This window comes from Myiozetetes cayanensis, unplaced genomic scaffold (assembly GCF_022539395.1).
Source record: "Myiozetetes cayanensis isolate MyiCay16 unplaced genomic scaffold, myiCay2020 scf7, whole genome shotgun sequence".
NCBI lineage: Eukaryota > Metazoa > Chordata > Aves > Passeriformes > Tyrannidae > Myiozetetes > Myiozetetes cayanensis.
In genome coordinates, this window is record NW_026087964.1 from 25,060,061 (window position 1) to 25,080,801 (window position 20,741).

General features: G+C 40.2%; 1 protein-coding gene across 29 annotated transcripts in view; it reads left to right on the plus strand.

The window, feature by feature from the left end:
* The window catches only part of CRACD (capping protein inhibiting regulator of actin dynamics), a 129,022-nt gene that overhangs the window by 103,972 nt on the left and 4,309 nt on the right, over positions 1–20,741 (plus strand). For 7 of the 29 annotated variants that reach the window (XM_050338822.1, XM_050338818.1, XM_050338821.1 and 4 more), the window contains 6 exons: positions 7,413–7,577; positions 10,094–10,162; positions 11,476–11,658; positions 13,189–16,450; positions 17,910–18,100; positions 19,150–19,321. In XM_050338822.1, coding sequence (XP_050194779.1) covers positions 7,413–7,577; positions 10,094–10,162; positions 11,476–11,658; positions 13,189–16,450; positions 17,910–18,100; positions 19,150–19,321 — 4,042 coding nt within the window. The remainder of the gene's footprint in view (positions 1–7,412; positions 7,578–10,093; positions 10,163–11,475; positions 11,659–13,188; positions 16,451–17,909; positions 18,101–19,149; positions 19,322–20,741) is intronic. The other 22 variants (XM_050338828.1, XM_050338834.1, XM_050338846.1 and 19 more) reach the window with 22 other exon arrangements.

Sequence of the window (20,741 nt, forward strand, 5' to 3'; positions counted from 1 at the left end):
GGATTTTTTTCATAGACCCATGGAAAGGTTCCCTATAACAAGCCTAGGGACCACCTCTTATGTCTGTAAAAATTGATGCGCAGCATGTAACTGTCCCAATTTCCCTACCCATGATTTTTGCAACTGATCCCTGAGTTTTAGGACAAAATTATGCTAAAATCCCATTGCACAATTTTAGGTTGTCCTTAGAGTTGAGTCCCAGGTCTGATGAGTTAGTTTGACTATTGCTCCTGTCTGAAGGTTTTATGCATTCTATACCCCATCCTTTTTTCCTGCTGTAGTGTGCTGTGAGAGGGCATTTGCTGTGTGATTTTCCAGTCACAGAAAAGACTGATTCTCAGTCTCCTGTTATCAGAAGCTTGTTGAAGACCCTTTCTGCAGGCTCACTCCAACTGGGGACATCTGTATTTCTTGAACTGGTAGAATAAGAGGAGACAGTAATCTCTTCTGGAGAGTACTCCACTCCTAAAGTCAGTTCTGAGACCAGTTCCCAGTCCCAAGTCACTGCTTTGCCACCAGCATTACTGTGGTTTTGCCCAGGCTTCCAGGCAGTGGAAGCACTGCCCTTCCCATTTCCATTCACCAGCAAGATGCTCTTCAGCCAAGAATTGTTGCCGGGATTCAGTGCCCCCTGCTGACTCTGGATTTGCTGCATTCAAACAGAGATCAAAAGCTTGGCAAATTTTAACCATTTTCAGGATTTTTTTTGGTATGGTACAGTAAACATTCCTGGAAAACTTAAATCTGTTTTTCGAAAAGTCACCATGCTTACAAGCCTAACAGATAGCATGAAGAAAAGGGTTTTGAAGTCAGAATAGTGATGCAAGCCATTTAATATTGATGGTGCTGGATCTCATTCTGGGGACTGCCAAAGTGTTTCTCCCTTCTCTGCCTTGCCTTTCTGCTGATTTTGGAGTGTTGATGAACCCACAAAAAATGTTGTGTAATGGTGCAAACTCTGCAGTAGTCTGGGCATCTGGCCAGCATGTGTACTGTTTCAGCTTCTTATTGTGGGAATTCTCTCTTTATGATTACGTGCACAAGGTAAACTAGTTCTTTCTAGAATTGCCCTCATTTGTTTTTATTGATTTGCAGATTGATAGCATTCATCTTATCATGCTTTCCGTAAATAGAATTGTTCATGTTCAAAGGTTTTAGTGTGTGCTAGAAGTCAGGCTAAGTAAAGCCTGGCTTCTTGTTAACCTCCAATAGCCTTTGTGTATCCTGAAGTTATTTCATGTTGTCTCAAGCCATCTGCTGTTGTAAAAGAAGTCTTTTCCTTGTCCTTTGGATATGCTGAGATTTATCATTACCTAGCTTGTAAGATCCAGTGTAGAAAGCCAGCCTGAACCTACTTCCACAAAGAGGTGGTACCCAGGTACTGGTACCCTTAATGCTGAACTCTTTTAGTTTCTGGGGATCTGTTGCTCTACTTCTCAGACATGACTATGAATGAGACACCAGGAATGTTTAAAATGTAAATCTGTCAGTGTGTCAAAATAAAAATAAACTCTGGGAACTTGGTTTTACATCCTTGCCTTTCATAGGTTAATGTGTTTTTTTTTCTTCCATCGAAGTGTCTTAGAACTACTTCCTCATATTTTGTTGCTGTGACTCTTCTTCCTACAAATGATATTTGCCAGAAATGGTCAACAAATGATCAGAGTTTTTGTTTCAGACTCACAAAAACTGCAGCAAGTAAAACAACAGCTTGTTGAGAACATTAGTATCCTGAAGCGTCTAAGCCATTCTGTCCCTTTTGCTGTGACAATACCGTGGTGTGGCACTGCTACTGCCTCTGGAGGCAGCTTGTTCTCTGTCTCTTGCCTTCACTGAAAGTATTTTGGGTCATCTGGCATCTGTGAGGCTGCAGCAGTCAGCTGCAAGAAATATTAAATGTTGAATATGACATATGGCTTATGGCATTTAGGAACTACAGGAGTTACATCCTTTCTGTTTCATGTGGCCATGCGGCTTAAAACAAACAAACCCTCTGCTCTGTAAATTTATAAAACACCCATTTATTACACAAATATTGATTATCATAAAGCCACTTCTTGGTCAAATACTAAAGGACCACTTTTAAAATTCACATTTCCCTGGCTTTCTGACAATGAATGTCACTGATCATTTTTCTCCTGTCAGACCTAATTACTGTTCACTTTTGAATTCCATTTCTTGTAGTCATTTGCATATCTTAGCTGATGATCAAGCCAGTGCTTCCCCTACTGTGCATAGAACATCTGTATTCTACCAGCGATTCCTATTGTTGCTTCTGTTTGGTGTAGAACAGATCTCAACAAGGCTTCAAAGTCATTTGCGGAACCTCAAAGCTATTATCTTTTAACTCGATGCTCTGCATTTTTCAGAATTGAAAGTGAATTTTCCTGCATAACTTTGTATTTCTTACAATTAATTTCTTTGTTGCTAATATTTTCTGGTGCCACTGTAGCCTAATTGTTTTCCTCATACTTGAAAATTGATTTTACTTTATAAACTGAATTTATATTTTCTTTTTCTTAATCATTCTAGCATTTCTTGGGCAGACTGTCTTTTACCTATGACCATAGTAAGCCCCGAAAATGAAACCCTTCTATTTCCTTCCTTGCATCTGCCTTGCTTGAGGAGAGATTCTGGTGACAAATCTCTCTGATGCAGTACCTTCAGGCTTCTGCAGAACGCCTTGCTCTTTACACATGAGTCTCTCTAAGTGGTCTATTGCCACTGTATACCAAAATCTAAATTTGTGACTGGACTTGCTGCAAATACACATCTCTAGAAATCCATTTACAATATGCTTCTTCACCATTCTTCTCTTTTAGACTTTCCCCAAAATTGTCTTCAAGTGTAATGCCTGAAACAATGCCTCACCAGCCATGGAGAGTGAAACAGTTCCCTCCCTGTATCTTATATCCAAAACATGTGTGCTAATACTTCTTATTTTCCTCATTTCCAATAGGTTTCCATATTAATTTACACCTAGATTACTTTCTAAAGGCCCCAGCTATACCAATACAACTTGTTGCATAACACTTTCCAGTTTATTATCTCTTTGATTAAAAAAAAGCTTATGTGGTGTGTTTCATTTGGTTAGGTATGCTACAGTTTTTCCTGTTTGGATTAAGAAGTGAACTCACTTCCAAAGAAAGAATAATTAGGTGAACAGTCCTCTCAGCCTAGAAAAGAAATGAATGATAAGAATATGACAGAGATGTATGAAATCATGAGTAGAATTGATAAAGTGAATAGTGGACAATCATTCAGTCTTTCACAGCATGAGAACAGATGTGCATCAGTTGAGACTGGTAACACCTTCCAAAACAAAACAAATATTTCTTTAACCAAAGTTGGACTATAGAACTCAGTGTCATACCACACTACTGCTTGGGAAATACAGGTTCAAAGAGCAATGAAACAAATTCATAAAAGTAAAGTTCCCAACTGGCTATTGACTCCAAAAGTCCTCAGATGCCACAAATCATTGGAGCATTTACAAGGAACATCTCAGTTCTGATCTTATTTATTCCCAAGGCATTTTGATTTCTGGGTCATTCTGAGAGACTGTACAAGACCAAATGGAATTTCAACAGTGTGACTCTTCCTAGGACAAATATTGATTAAGTCATTAATTTTCAATTATATATAACTAGAAAACTTAATTTAATTTTCTTTACATTTGGGCATTGCAAACAGATATGAAAAATAGGTATTTGAGCTGAAGACAAAATATGACAAGCTTTTCTTGTAAGACTTGTTTGAATGAAATCAGCTGAAATAGTACACTCTGTTTTAATGGTTTTCAACTGAACAGAGTAAGCAGCTCAGGGGATCCAGTTTTGGATTTACTCCAGGCACAAAGCCATAAAATGATGTGGTCTCAGGGGCCTGAATCCAACACGCATGCAAGCAGGCATGTACGCAGAAGAGGAGCCAAATGGGAGTGAAAGAGGAGATATACAGCCTGATCTGGGCTCTCTGCCGGTTAATATGGAAAGCTTGTTCTGTGGCATTTCCTATGCAAATGCAAAGAGTCTTTTGAAAGTCTGAGCTTTTTTATTTGCTGCAGGTGCCAGACAACACAGAGCAATTTAACTTAGGAGCTTTATGTCTGAAGTTATTAATGATAAGTTGTTTTAGTTAAATAGTAGCACATTTTTTTTTAATCACATTTTTATCACAAATTATTTTGAAGGAAATAGAAGTGGGCCTTTGTCATGGTCCAGTTACTGAGCAAGATTTTAAAAATCAGATGAGTGCAAACTCTTTTTTTTTTTTTTCCTGAATTCCTAGTATTTATTTGCCTGTATTAGATGTGCAGACTTGCCCCTCACCTCACACTGAATAGCACTGCACTGATAGCCAGGTTGCATATGAATACACAAACTCTAATGAATCTTATAGGAAAAAACATTGTGGATGAGGTAAACCTGACCTGGATCTCATCCTAAAGCTGCCCTGTGTGTGGTTTCTTCAGTCACTGCTTCAGTGGTATGAATGTCCTGTGTGGTAGCTGTGCTGTTTTGGTGCTGAGAAAAGTCCTGTGGAAATGCTTGTCCACTGACTGCAAACTGAGAGACTGGGAATGTCCATGGGAGTTGATAAGGCTGGAAGTGAGAGGTGCAGACCTAAAAATTTTCTCTCTTTCCTTCTGCTTATGAATCTGCTTAATGACAGATAGATTTCAGAGCAGGGTGGTGATTTCTGGCTGTTAAACTACAAGCCTTCTTGAACAAACCAAAAGAGGCCAGGGTCGTTTGACTGAGCCCAGTGTGCATCTGTAGAGATTTCCAAAAGGATATTGAGATGTGTGACTCTGCAATGGTAGAAGAACAAAATGTCATGCCTGCAACTTCTAGTGACTGACATTGCAAATAATCCTCCTTAGGCGACCATCATCCACATACTGTCAGCACAGGGAATTCTCAAGTACAGAGGATTTATAGTTTTGTGTTCAGAAATACATGTCTAACTGAAACGTTTGAGAAATTTAAAGCAGATGCTCCTTTTCAGGGATTATGGCCTCTTGTGGGTTAAACTGATGTATCTCTTCATCTCTGGGTTAGACTGTCTGTTTGTGTTCTTACAAGTAAAATTTGAGGTTTTTTTCTTTTCTTATCTTTCATGGATGATGAATTTTTTTAGGATTTTTATGACTGACCAGGTAGAGAATGTATTAGTATGAAATTTTTCTGAGAGACGATAATTGCATTGTAGTTACAATACAAGCACATTCTAAGAAAGAACAAGGAGCAAGTTTAATATTGCTCTTTGCAATTTGCTCAGTGATTACAGTAAGCTATTTGAGATTTTGACATTTGGTCATTTGGTATTTAACATCAGCTTTAGAGGTTAGAATGCACTGAAAGAAACTGGTGAGAGGAGAATTATTAGTGGAAGCTTTTGTTGCTTTTTTTTCAAGCTAAATTTGTTTAAAAAATGCAACTAAATAAATACTACAGCGAAGAGTCTTCTGTCCTGGAAGAATGCAAGGGCTACCAGAGTTCCTCCTTTAGTATTCAAACTAATATACAAGTCTGAGCAAATAAACATTAAAAGCTTTGAAGTAATTAGGAAACAAACAAACAAATTAACAAACTGTGTACACTCCATAAATATTGAGGATAGCCTTTTTCTTGGAAATGTCAGGAAAACATAATTTTAAACTTTTATGCACACAGTTACACATTTTTACAGCAGAGCCCTCAAGCATCCTTCATGGCAGTTAGAAAGACCATTCTTTTTCCAGCACAGACCATTCTCCACAATAGCTCTGTCACCAAAAAATGTCCACCATGCACTGCATACACAGTAGATCAAGAACTTGGTCTGAAGATAAAGAGGGTAACACACCATCCCTTTCTCCAAAACACATTGCAAGCAATGTGTTAATGTGCATGTTGTCACCCTGGAATAGATGCACAGATCCTTAGTTTCTCAGGTGGTTGCTTGGATAATGCTGGCAGTTCCAGTTTTCTGCCTAGGAGAACTATTTGTCTAGAAATATGACTTCGGGAAGAAGAAAGGAGCAGCCTCAACTTAGAAAACACATTATCAAATTAAAAAGCAGTTCCAAAATAGTTTCCTGCTGGCGTCAGAGGGCCTTCAGGCATAGAGCAGATCTACTGCCTTCACACCGTCTCATACACACCCATCTGCCCATCCAGCTCCCATTTACACAATGGAAACACTTAAGATTTCAACTCAGCGAGTTGCACTGCTACCATGAAAGCTTGGGAGGACTTGGTGAAACCCTTGGTGAAACCCTTGCCTTCAGACTATGGGTGCACTGCCAGTAATCCAGGTGGGAACAAAAGTCTGTCATTCGGAACTGCCCACTATGCCAAAATGGTGTACGATATGAATTTCACTGCTTTCTGCCAGAATTCAAATGAGCATAAATTACTTGTCCATAGTTTCACGAGACAGAAATGGGAGAAGTCCTTTGGAGAATTTTCTGTGCTTGAAAGACAGCAAATCCAGAAAATAACTTCACGGTCTCTTCCTTTCTAATTGAGAATGATTCCCTGAAATATTTTAGGAAGAGAATACATGTTCCTTACTCCATTTGCTACTTCTAGAGGATTTCTTTTAACTCTTTTGCAAAAAGTTCGCTTTCAAAGTCTGTATGGTATGTGTCTCTGAATAGCCAGAGCTGCAATTTCTCTAACTCCCCCTATTATAGATATTATATGGTACTTATTTTATTCATCTTACACTTATGTAATTCAAGCGTACTTTCTTGTAACCCTTGAGAGAAGATTACTTCAAAAAGGAAAATAAATGGTGGGAAAGCTCTTTTATTCATTTATCCACTACATGTTCCCTGCCTGAACTTCTTTGTGCAATAGCGGTGAGTGGCAATGCTTGTGAGCCTGAGCAGGCAGGAGTCTGTGTATTGTTCCTATGAGATCAAGCATCTAAAAGAGCTGCACTCACCCTCCTTTGAGAATTTGCCTCCTCTAAGGCCAGGTTGTGCCAAACCTGAACATTTAAACCTTATAATTAAACATTACAGTAAGGATATCTTTCAGAACTGCAGATGTATGAGATGCAGGGTTTAGGGGCTAGAGAAAGTGGCCTTTTGGGGTAGTTTTAGTTTCCCAGTGTACATGTGGCTTGTAATGGTATTTCTTTGCATCACAATAAGGCATTATAATTAGCTTTTATAAACAAAGTCTTAACCTAGAATACAGATTTAAAAAAGAGATGGAATGTTTTGAAGTTCACAGTAAGTTTGCAAAAGTTGACAATACTGTCAAGAACTCAAGTTGATCATCCAAAATCAGAAATCACATAGCAAATTCTTGAGCTTGGTCACTTTGTGGTGCGTGCTGAACTTGTCTTCTTCTACTCATAATATAAATACCTTTTTATCATTGTTGTTGGGTTTTTTTCCTTTTTTTGTTTTTCAGCAACAGTTGGCCAAGAATATAAAATTTGGGCAGCCTCCACAAATGACAGTTTCTGCGAAGACAATGGGGGAAGCAAACACTAGTATAGAAGAGGATGTGTTGCTCAGCAGCCCCATGGAGATTGAGACTCAGCAAGACCCAGTGATCTCAGACAGTGGTAATAAAGTAAGCACTTTAAATTGATGTGTCCATGGCATTATAGTAGTACTAAAGCAGTAAAATTCACCGGGGCATAGCAGATGTCTCCAGTGAGGCGCAGCAGAGCTCACTGGGCTGTTTCATGTGGGAGGGTTCTCTCAGCTCGTCCTTCTTGGACTGGTGGGAAGCATGCTCTTGGCATCCTGATCCAAGTCACACAGATTTACTGGTTTGAGTGTTTGTTCTGAACTTCCAGCAATGTAAACATTATTTGCAGTGTAGCTAGAAGGCAGGAGAATTTTCTGAGACAGAAAATATCTTGAAATACGGTCTTCCAAGCAAAGAGAGTTGTTCACAGCATGAAATGGCAAAAAGGAAAATCATTGCAAAATGAGAGGGGTCTGAAGCCCAAATCTGTAAAATGCTAGGTCTTAAAGTAAGCATCTATGTTTCTCACAGAGAGGAACTAGAGGCAAAGAAGGGGGAGAAGCATTTTGAATGCTCCCTAAATCCAAATGTCCAGTATAATTAAAATAATTCTTCAAATTATTAATGAAGATTTTGATATCAGGAACTGTGGGCAGACAGGCATCCAGAAGTCTTGTTCAGACAGCAAAGAAACACAGTGAGTGGGGAAAGGTTGCTGGAAATCCTCTAAGGCAAGATTGGTCCAGTGTGTTGCTGTAATGCCAGAAAGGAGCACAGGGAATGGAAGGACATCCTTCTGTGCCTGGAGGAGGCTGACTTTGAGCCTGGGAACCTTTGGAAAAGGTATGCAGCAACCCACCATGTACATGCAGCCCTTAAAATTCTGATGGGACACTGGGGCATGAGCCTCCACTCGTGTTCACTAACACTGGTGCTGGCCGTGTGAAAGGCAAAGGCGGGAAGTGTCCTCTGCAGCTCGTGCCTATATTCAGCCAAACACACAGAAGGGGGATTTAAGGCCAAGGTGGCCGAAATTCTTCATCAGTCTTTAAGGGGCAGCATAGCTCCTCTGTGACCACTTCCTTCGTGGCTGTGGTTAGATCTGTCAGGTAACCAGGCATTTAAGTAGGACTTGCACACTCACACCTCTCCCTCAGCAGTCTGGAAGGATAAAAATGAAGCCAAAATGAGATATATTTTTTCTGCTTCAAAATACTCTCTTCTGAAGCAATCAGCTAAAGTAAGTCAAGAGCAGCCTGTGTGCCTCAGAGCACAAAATGTGCAGGTTTTAGCTATTTACCCTGGTACTAGGTGCAAGTCTGTGTTTGAGACCAACATAGATTCCCTGCAGACAACCTTCTTGATGGGTCCTGTAGGAGACCCTAATGTCACCTTGTGACCTCCAGCTTGAAGAAGAAAATATCCCAAGCACTAAAAAAACACTACAGTATTTTTGTGTAATAAGGAGGGAGAAATTCTATCCTTACCACCTACTCTTTTAAATATTACATTTTAAAAACAAAATGACCACTCCTTTGCATAATTCTTTTTCCAAATACCAAAGGAGCAAACATCCCTACTCAGAGATGATTGCAGACACAACCAAACCAACTCTACATGCGTAGTGTCAACCAGAGCACTCGGCACTTTCCTTTTGTTTCTGCACACTACTCATTACCTGTGTTATCAGAGATAAGCAGGGAAATTAGGGAAGCATAGCAGCTTCCCTAGTTTCTTCTCTTGTCTCTTCTGTTGGCCTTGTAACTCCTCGGTTAGGCCCTGAGGGATGGGGTGGCTTCTGTCAAGAATTGGTGGCCAGGACCACGTAGTGTTTGTCTGCTTTGAACCATCACTTTCCTGTGATGCTTTGTGGCTTTTGATTTTCCTGTCTGAGTAACTTGGATCAATAGCAGGAGTTCTGGATTTAGTTTAACCTGTATTTGTGAAGCTGATTTTTTAGGTTTCATACTAACAATCATGTGCCTGGTGTAATGGGAACCCAGCATTCATTAGGTTATGAAGTAATACTGTGATAGAATGATTAAAATCAATGTTTCTGGGTGTGATCAACGATGCTTCAACCCCTGTCCCTTAAAAATTCCCTGCTGTGAATGGCTTGGAGAGGGACAGTAGCTAAAGAGTCCAAGTACTCCAGGCTTTCATCACTCTGTGGGGACAGTTAGCTCTGTAAGAAGAGGAGTTGCCAAGCACATGGAGCTGAAACTCCTTGCAGCAGAGGCAATGCCTGATCAGGTTACTATATTTTTTCCTTACATGTAGGTCAGAAGAAAATAAAGTTATAAGACCTGACTGAAATCCTACAAAACTGTACTCTTTGTTTTGGAACCTGGTTATCTTGTTAAGAAAGCCTGAGTGTTTTACCTTTTGTAGTGTTTTGTAGCAGTAACTGCCTCTGTGTAGACAGCAATGATTCAAGCAGTAGCAAAGAGAAACTCATAGCAGTAGGAACAAGAATTCTTTATCCATCAGTCCTGCAGTGACAGGAAACAGGGTAAAAATCCTATCCTAGCATGCATGATTTCACAAGTCCTTTGCATCATATTTATTAGATCGTTTATATTTTAATATTTATCTGTGGTAATCTTCTTTTCTAGCCCACTGACACTCCAGATTTCTTGAGAATGCTAAATTTGCCTGGAACAGGACATGAAGTGGAAGAAAAGGTAAAAAACTCTTACACTTGGTTTGCACTGAGTTACATTCTAGTTTTAAATAGTAGAAACCTGACAGTTTCTGCTTTTGGACATATTCTGTTGTTCATTGGCCATCCGAGATTTTGTAAATGTTGTGCAGTTTTGGGGCTAGTACATAAGCAATAACTAAGACTGAGAAATCTGTAAGAGCTGATTGCAGGAAACAGCAGGACTCAGTCTCTGCCAGTCTTGCAGCATTCCTGCATTTGATGTATTAATCACAGAGTTATAATTTTCATAAGTACTTCTACTACTTTGTTATGTCTGCATGTAATTCAATAAGCATATGCAAAATGTTCCTTCAGCTTTTAAGTAATTGGTTCCCTGATTAGCATGTGTTTAACCTCAGAAGATTACAGAGCTGTCTTGAAAACAATGTATGTGATTTTCTTTCCTCACAGAAGATGTTTTCTCCTTTTTTTTTTTTTTTTTTGTCTGTCTTTTTTTTCCATTTGGATTATACCAAATACAAGTCTCAGGATGATAACTTGGTGACTTATGGGGGAGACTGATGACAGGCTCACTCTTACATGCCTAGACATACAGTTCCACTGTATTTATTCATGAGAGGAATCTCACTGAATCACTTTGCTTATATTTGCACTTTCCAAACCCAAGTTTTTTGAAGGGCATGAGAAAAAAAAGCAACCGTCAAAGTCAGTGTTGTCTTATTTTATATTTTGCTGTTTGGTGCTTGCTTGGACAACTCCATATGACTGTGGAGCAAGGTTTTCAGCAGGCACTGTGCCAGTCTGGCATCCAATACTGCAGTCATCTCCCATGCAGATAATACAGTTCTGTACCTGTTCTGTTCTAATGTTTACATAAGTCAATCTGTCTTCCTTTTGCCTAAAGTGCTTAATCTAAATTATTTAAAGATGTAGATCTTTTTTTCACCGTAAGCAAACTTTAAAATGTCCCAGTGTTTGATGTTGCTTAAAACCTTGCCTGTGCCCTTCCCGTTCCCAATAAGCTCACAGTGGTGCAAAACTGTGAAAAAACTTCAATTAGAGTGGTATAAGTAATTTTTATGTGACAACTATAACAATGTGTAGTACTGAAAATGGGAAAATATTACAGCTGTAACTTTCATGTCCAAAGTTTGTGATTCGTATAATGGAAAACCAGGGTTTCAAATTTTTTCTGCTAATAACTCCTTTGAATTTAAAACTGCAAAGACCTGTGTGTGTGCGTGAGTGTGTATCACTTATTTATTTATTTATTTACTTATTTAATGGATCAAATAGCTTAATAACAGTTTCTTGTGTTTGTGATACAAACAGGTCACTCCAGTCAAATCAGCTCGGCCAAAAAGACAATTTTCCTGTTCTGGCACAATTGAAACAATCAATTTGGATTCAGTTCCCCAGGCTGTTGCTCGTCTAGACAACAGTGCAGCGAAGCACAAGCTGTCAGTGAAGCCAAAAAAGCAGAGGGTATCAAGAAAGCACAAGAGATTAACAAAGGTATTAAATCACTGGCCAAACAGCAAGAGGAGGGGGACTACTTTTGAAGCTGGGTAAAATAATCATAACTGAGTGCACCGGGAGCTATAAACACAGGACTGTTATTCACTTAATATGCAATTAACACTGTTACTTGAAGTCAAGAGAGAGACCTTCAGCTGAAACCTGAGCTGGAGAGAAGATGTAAAGAAGTTATATTGCCAGCTGAGACAAGCACTACTTTAACCAGAAGTACTTCCACCAGGATTTTACCCTGGGAGAGCTTTCTGAGTCTAGTTTTTCTAGTAAAAATTTTTACGTCAAAGAGGCCTGAAGATACCTACCCCTGTTAATGCAACTCTTATATAGGCAATTAGTAGTGCAAAATTGGTTGGGGAAAAAATTAAATTCTCTAAAACTCGTGTGGGTTCTGACAGGAAAAATGTCCTTGTCTTATAGGAAAGAATAAGATTTAAGTAATGTAGCTCTTGCAACAGCTATAGAGTGAATTATCAAATTTGTACATTTACTGCACATTTCTTGTATTTTATCCTGACATCTTACTAGTGCTTGTAAATGGGACAAGATTACTAAACTACACAGGGTTCAGGAGAGGCCACTGTCCTTTCTTCCGCACCACTGTATTTGCATTTATCACTCTTGCAATGAAGACATTAAATTTAAACCTCTTGTTTATACAGAATGGTTAAGTGGAGCCAAATGACGCCTCAAAAAATGATAGCTAGACAGGACATTAGCTGAGCTGTTTTCCTCAAGGGAAGTGCTGGGAAGCACTCTACAGGTACAGCTCATCAGACCACGTTGCTACAGAGACAAGGAGTAAGCTGGGAAGAAGATCCACAGTTTGTTGCAAGTATTGCACCCACATGTCAGGGCTGTAAGGCAGGCATGGAGAACCAGTCAGTGATGATCTCAGAACAGTGCAATATTCCTGGGGAGCTCTAGGTTGGCTGTCTTGGCATGTTCCCACAGTTCCTGCAATAGTACTGGAGTCTCAGCACATCTAATGAGGATGATATCCTGGCTCAGGATTTGTGAAAAGCAGCAAATTGTGTTTCCCTGAGCAATGTTCTTTCCTGGCTACCATTGCAGAGCTCTTCTCTGCAGGCAACAGCTTCTGTCTCTGCAAGTAAGAGATAGATTTGCCATGAAAGAACTGGCAAAACAATGCCCTTTAGCAGGCATTAATTATTTTAGGCTTAAAGGATGGAGTTCTAAACAGTAGAACAGTGCTGTGTTCCTTGGACTTCTGTAAATTTGAAAGGTCAGGTCTCAATGTACACCAAATGGTGATTCAATATTTAGCATTATACTGTTATCACTGTTGGGATGTTGGGCTCTCATTGAAATAGGTGAGAGATATGGGATCTATGATGATGTGATTCATAAATTGGGGTGGGTGTGTTTGCTCTGCATCCTAAATCACTGTTTTGAAAAAAGTGGTTTGCATTTGCAACTCTTTGATCACTGTAAAGAGTAACAAGCCAATAGGTAATATTCAGTAACTTCAAACATGTCTCTGAATTTTAGGGATCACAAAGTCTAACAATAACAGAATTTGAGCCAGAGGACCTGGAAACTCAGCTGTATGAGGACATATACCCAGGTTATAATGGACACTTCATAGCAGACAAGCTAATCCAGGGCAGAAATGAGCAGAAGCAGCTTCAGCTTGCAGAGGAGAAAAGAATTGAAGATCACTGGGGAATCCTTGAGGCTGAAAGGATAAGGCAGATTGTAGAAATGGACGAACAAAGAGAAATGGAAGAAAAAAGGTGCCAAGAACTTGAACAGATGAGGAAAGAACAGGAGAAGAGGTGTTGTGAAGAAGAGAGGAGGCAGTATCTCCTTGAGGGAGAGACATCTTTGGAAACAGAAGAGCAAACATGTTATAAAGAGGAGAGAAGACTGATAGAGACTGAAAAGAGGCAAGAGCTGGAGAAGATGAGGTGTCAGGAACTGGAGAAGCAAAGACAGAAGGAGTTGGAAGAGCAACAAAGTCAAGAGCTGGAAGTGCAGAAGCTCAAGGAACAGGAGGAGCAACAGAGAAGAGAGCTGGAGGTGCAAAAGCTCAAGGAACAGGAGAAACAGAGACAAGAGCTGGAGGTGCAGAAGCTCAAGGAACAAGAAGAGCAACAGAGACGAGAGCTGGAGGTGCAGAAGCTCAAGGAACAGGAGAAACAGAGACAAGAGCTGGAGGTGCAGAAGCTCAAGGAACAAGAAGAGCAACAGAGACGAGAGCTGGAGGTGCAAAAGCTCAAGGAACAGGAGAAACAGAGACAAGAGCTGGAGGTGCAGAAGCTCAAGGAACAGGAGGAGCAACAGAGACGAGAGCTGGAAGTGCAGAAGCTCAAGGAACAGGAGGAGGAACAGAGACGAGAGCTGGAGGTGCAGAAGCACCGGGAACAGCAGGAGCAGACACAAAAGGAATTGGAGGAGCAGAAGCATCAAGAATGGAAAGAGCAGAAGTGCAAAGAGCTGGAGGAAAAACAGAGACGAAAGCTGAAGGAGCAGAAGAGGCTAGAGCTGGACGAATTAAGGCAACAGAGCACTGAAAAAGAGTGTCAAGAGGAAGAAGAAAGAAATTGTCTGGAGGAACCAAAAGTACTCAAGGAACAAAATAAGGAAGAATTACAGAGACATGACCTAGAAGAGAAAGAGCTTCAAGACACTGAAATAAAACTGAAGGATAAAGAACCTGAGAGCCTCAAGCAAGAGAAGAAGCAGGAGGAACAAAGGCATTTGAAGGAGAAAGAAGAAAAGACAGAGAAGGAACAACCCCAGCAAGTAATAGATAAGAAAAAGAAACGGGAAGAGCAGAGGAAACACAAGCTCACAAAACAAATGCACATGGAAAGTTCAGAGAGTGTGCTACAATATGAAACGAAGCAGCAGAAGGAACAGGATGGACAAGAATGGAACAAGCTGAAAGAGCAGAAAGTAGACACAGAAGGACAAAATTTTCAACAAACCCAAGAAATATCCTTGGAACAGCCACAAGACAAGGATCAGTTGTGTTCCGGAGGGGCTGATAAGCATCCAATAGAGGAGAAGTTCCAAGAAGGATCAAGAGCCCAAAATCTCAAACAGCCAGAAAAAGGGAATAAAACAGCAGAAGAAATACTAGCTGAGAAACTGAAGAGAGATGTTGAGGCTCAGGAGCAAAAGCGCATAGGGGAGGAACTTCGGTGGCAAGAGGTAGATGAAAGACAAACTGCGTCCAGACCCTTCACATTTCAAGTGTCTTCTGGAGATAAACAGATCATATTTCAGAAAGTAAATTTGAGTCCTGTCACGCCCATCAAAGGAACAGGACCCTCTTCTCCATCTGTCAAAGACTGCAGGGTGCACACGATCAGTAAGGGCTCTCATACTCTCCCGTCATCTGCGTGCGTACCCCACACAGCTATTTTGGTTACTGGAGCACAGCTGTGTGGCACAGCAGTTAACCTGAACCAGATTAAGGACACGGCTTGCAAATCATTACTTGGCTTAACGGAAGAGAGGAAAACTGTGGAAATTCCTTCACCGGAGAAGTCCCTGAAAAAAAAACAGGATACCAAACCTAGCAGCAGTAAAATTAAACAAGCTCAAGAGACATTGAACAACCAGGCCGTACTAGCTGAGTGGGCCTCTATTCGCTCCAGAATACTAAAGAATGCAGAAAACAACAAATATAATGAGAGAGACCGAGTTAGTGTCTGCAGGCACAGTGACGACTGGACGCCCCGAGGACGGGGTGCTCCCCATGGCAATTTAAGGAAAACCCTTTCTGCAAATGCAAAGTTCTCAATAACACCAGCATGGCAGAAATTTTCAGAAGTTTCAAAAACCAATTCAGACCCTGAGAATGTAAGTGTGGCAAAAGGCAATGAAAAGGCTGTGGGGAAAAACACTGGCTCATCCGCTGATTTGAAGGAGGACATGGCTACCACTTTTAAGGATAATTTAGCTGAAAAGGCTAAGGAGAAAATGGAAACCCATAGTGAAGTGACAGACAATACAGAAGGCTGTAAATTTGCAAAAGATCTTCCATCTTTCCTTGTTCCAAGTTTTCCTCATTCTCCAGGTAAAGAATTACCTAAGCCAGAACATCCCAGTGCTCTGGAAAATCAGCAAAATAACAGTACAAAAAAAGCAGATAAACCATCACCAAATGGAGAAGAAAACATTTCTCCTTTTGGGATAAAGTTAAGAAGGACAAACTACTCTTTACGTTTCCATTATGATCAACAGGCAGAGCAAAGGAAAAAGAAAAGATACAGTGCAGGAGACAGTTTTGATGGTGTGCCTGACCCACTCACCTCAACAGAAGGTGAGAAAGAATCTGCTGTTTTTGCACCACAAGAGAGTACATCCCCTGATGTGGGGAGAGCAAATGTCCCTGGTAATTTAAAAGACTCTTCAGTTACTGTGATTGAGTTTTCACAGCCAGTGATCACACCAGCCACTGGCCAGAGTGCTTTACTCGCTCATGAGAAACCAGCGTGCAAGTCAGTGGTCCCACAGAAACCTGCTTTAGCTCCGAAGCCCACCAGCCAAACCCCACCACCATCTCCTCTCTCTAAAATGAACAGATCAAACCTATCTGAAACGCTGGGGCAGAGGGTGGTTAAAGCTGAATCAGATGGTGGCTGGAGAAAAGAGGACAGGGCAAATCCAGTGCACCCCACACCGTCCGATGAGTACAAAAATGAAGAGGAAGAAGTCAAAGAAAAGAAGTCATTTTTCCCATCTCTAAGTATTCCATGGAGAGAAAAAAACGACAAAAAGCCTGAGCCATTGAAGAAAGGTATGTATTTTTCAAAGCGTATTTAGCTATTGTCTGCATTTCCAAAATGAGATGTTTAAAGTCCAGAGGAAGACATTTGGTCTTAAGCTATAATTTTTACCTGGCATGTTATTTGTGGAGGACCACTACTTTGCTTAGGATTGTCTGAATGAGCGGGAATTCCTATCCCCACAATTTAATTCAGAAATGCACAAACAGAGTGTGACCAGTGCAACCTGCTTGAGAAAGTTAATTTTAGGGAAGTAACAGAAGTGTGTGTTTCCTTCTAGAGATGTTACCTGGTTAGTCAGGGGATGGACTCTGTGGTGCACATGTAATGGTGTCAGTAGAGCAGAGGGTGTAATTTTTAAAATTTACACTCCATTTTTTCTATTTTTTAGGGAACTGTTATCTAGTTCAAAAAACATTAAGATTTAGGTCCCCTTTTCCTGGGCAAATTCTCTATCTAACCCAATATAGCTGAGCACGGGACTCTGCATTTCAGAGCTACTTTCAGTAGTAGAAACAATTACAGTAGTCATAGTGCCTCTTTAAAGAAGGGCTGAAAGCCCCTGTGTCCTGGAGTAGTAGTCTGTACAAGAAAGAAAATCACCCTTTCAGCGTAAGGACACCCAAAAGAACAAGGCAGGAATTCAGAATTTCATTGGGAAATCCTAGGTTTTTTACATTCTTGAATTTTGCAAGCATCAGGACAGCTCTAAAGCCATCTCTCAGTGGAACTGCTGCTTTTTTTTTTTACAATTTTTTACACTTTTAACTTCCATTTTTTTACAATGAGGATTTATGGAAACTAGCTGGACGCACAGCTGCTGGTTGGGAGAGCGGGGTCTGGGCCAGTTGAGGGTTTGTGTGCTCACTGAGCTCTGCAGAAGCACCTTTGCACCTCAGTGCTGCTCCCTAACACTCACAGTTCTATACTGGGTGCTCCAGCTCGATGCAGAGTACAGAAAGTCAAATGCTCAAGTGCCAATTAAAAAAAAAAAAGTTTTTATAACAGAGGCTGAATTTACAACACTATGTAATTTTAGGCTCCTTCTTTTGCGTGTAGTTCAGACACTCTTCTTCCCTTAATTACAGCTGAAAAACCAGGGAACTGCAGTATGATTCCTCTCATCAGTTATAAACAATCAAGGCAAAGATATCACTTTCACCAAATATCCCACACAATGCAAATATTTGTTGTAAATAAGGCTGCAAGTCTGGAGTAGGGTTTTTCACAAAAAAAAAAAAAAAAAAGAAAGATACATTTTGACAGCTGTATGAGTGTGTCAAATTAGGTCCTATTCCTGAGGCATAAAATCTGTTTCAGGATTTGCCATGCAGTCCACGAGGGTCTGTGACTGACATGACATTCAATGGGCTTAGCTCCAGTATTTCTACAAGGTACAGAAGTCGTACATGCTTCCTTGAGACAAGAGGTGTGCATTACTCAATCAATTCTTGTCATGTTTTCTTTCAGAAAAGCCTGTCCTCCAGAGCAGGCACTCTTTAGATGGCTCTAAATTGATGGAAAAAGTGGAAACTTCACAACCGCTTTGGATTACATTAGCGCTGCAAAAGCAAAAGGGATTTCGTGAGCAGCAAGCCACAAGGGAAGAGAGGAGACAAGCCAGAGAGGCGAAGCAAGCAGAGAAGCTGGCTAAAGAAAATGTAAGCAATCTTTAGGAACCTGCCTATTAAAAATACTGACATCGTGATTAAACTGTTAGCTAATTTTGTTACGTGGGGCATTTTTTTTAATGCTTCATTTGTAAGACTTAATAAAAGCTAAAATGACAGTGAGTAAAAAGTAGTCTGAAAGTCTGGAGTTTGCTTTTGCAAAACCAAGACCTCCAGGAAAAAAAACCTTTGCAACAGTGTGACAATTTTAGTGTAAACTTTGGTGATATCAGGTGGTAGTTAATGACAATCATAAGCACAATTGTGCAGGTGACGGAACAGAAAAATTGTGTGCAATGTGGTTCTTTCAGAGCTTGAGTAAACAAGATGTTAACCTTTAATGCTTGAGGAATAACAGTTGGAATACACCTTTATAGGTGAATATTAGTAAGTCTGAATTTATTTTTACTGTAACATGTACTGTTTAGATAAAGTACAGATAAATGAAAGAAATAAACAATCACGTAATACACCCAAATGCCTTAAGCAGGCACTGAATTCAAGTATCACTTCTTTCCTATTCTCCAAATACTTATGTACTCTCCATGTTAGTAGGGAAAGCACTTCCACTTACTTACAGCACCAAAGTGATGCTACGCAAAGAGTGATGCTGTATATAGATGGTAAAAAGGGAGATTATGTGGATAACTAAATATATTTTGATGTTTGTTATGAGACCCAAATTGCTGATGGATACATGCTCAACCACTGATACAGGCAATTGGTAGAAGAAAACCAGTGTGTGTGAAGTTGCCCACAGATGCACAGTGTGTTTCAGTGCTGTATTTAACAGGCAGGGCTGGCTCAAACTGTTCAGTATTCTGACTGAAATGACAACATGACAAATTTAACTTTGTGGTGGTTTTTACAGTCTCTAATAACTGTTGGTTCTAGAAGTATTAGTGTTGTGATCCTTTGCCAAAAAGGAAGGTTAAAGAAAGGCCACGTGATGAATGAAAGAACCAAGTGTGTAATTTCAAACTTGTAGCCATTACATGATAGACTGTTTTGCATTTAGCAGTTTTCCTTCTCTGTTCTAGGCTGCTGTAAGTAATCAGACAGATAATAAAAGCAGCAGCAGCAGCAGCAAAACAAGCACACTGCAGAAATCTACAACTCAAGAAGGGGAGAAGAAAACTGAGACTGCTGTGTCAAGACTAGAAAGAAGGGAGCAGCTAAAAAAGTCAAATACCCTTCCAACTTCTGTGACAGGTACAGTGAGAGGCTGAGATCCACTCTAGGAATAACGCACTTCAGAAATGGTATTGCATGTTTTGGAGAAAGTGAATGCATTATTTTTTCCCCCTATATATTAGCCCTAGAATTACAAATTAATTTGCTTTCAGCACAGAACAACACAACTTGTCCTCGTCTAATGTGCTGACCAGTATGCTGGAAATACACAATTTTAACAGGTTTTTAGCAGGTTCCCCAGGTTATTAAGGCTGCACTACTGCAGATCCTTAGAATTGCCCCAGTTCAAGTTAACAAAATTAGGCTGTCTCCCCAAACCGTACCCAACAGTATTTTTGGAACATGACTAATGCACATTAGAGGGATCTGATTTATTGTAAATTGAAATTGCAGTACTGTTTTGCCTTTAGGTTGGGGTTAGCACAGCAGGGGAATTATATTTAACTTCCACAAAATGTATTTGTGTAGGAAATGAGCATATTGTGTTCTCACACCTCCCAATTTGTCAAGGAGAAATATTCACCCCACAATATTGGAAATGAGTATTCTCATTTCATTGAAAAATGCAAAAATGAATCAATTCAGTTGAAGCTAGCCTGTTACCAGTCAAATATTTGGCATGGAAGGTTGGAACCAGAACCTACTGCTTTATCTGTCACTCAGTTAAGCTGAAAATATTCCATACTCAAAAGGCAGGCACACTGAAATAAACACTTCCCCACAGGGCATAATATTTGGGGTGGTATAAGGTGATTGTTGAAATAGAAACTTGCCTAATATTTCTCTAGCTAACGGTAGTCCTAGGCTAAAGGTTTTGGAGAAGAGTACAGATTGAGGCGTTGAAGAAACCTTTTTAAAAGTTGCAGAGTAAGTATCATGGGCTTCTTGGAAAGTAAATACATGTATCAGTTGCATCTAGTCAGTACCACTCCAAACCAGGAACTATGGAATGCAAGTTTTGAAAACAATGAGGTGATTTGTTTATCTGATTTGTAACAGTAAAGGATAAATCAGTGCTACTCCTACACTGCAGCCTGTCCCAAGCTGAACAATCCCTATGCCTGTCTATATTCAGTTGTTCAGCAGCTGGATGTTCACACTGCAGCTGCACACCACAGCAGATATCCCTGAGAATTTGCAACATCTTGGGTTGGATTAAGGTTGCCCTTTAAAGGTCCCTTCCAACCCAAACCATCTGATGTTATGCTGAACATGGTCAATTCTAGCAGAAATCAAACTCCAGCACAACAGATGATGCCAAATTAGACCAAAAAAGGGTCAAAACCCAATTATCCAAGATCAGTCTGTCTGCACTAGAATGAGAGTTCAGGGGGAAATTGAGGAGGAATTACCAGTTTTCAATTACCTAAAGTGAAACAGCTCTAGTGGCCCTAAAAGGTAACAGTGACTGGATCTCCCTGTGATTACTGGCTACATT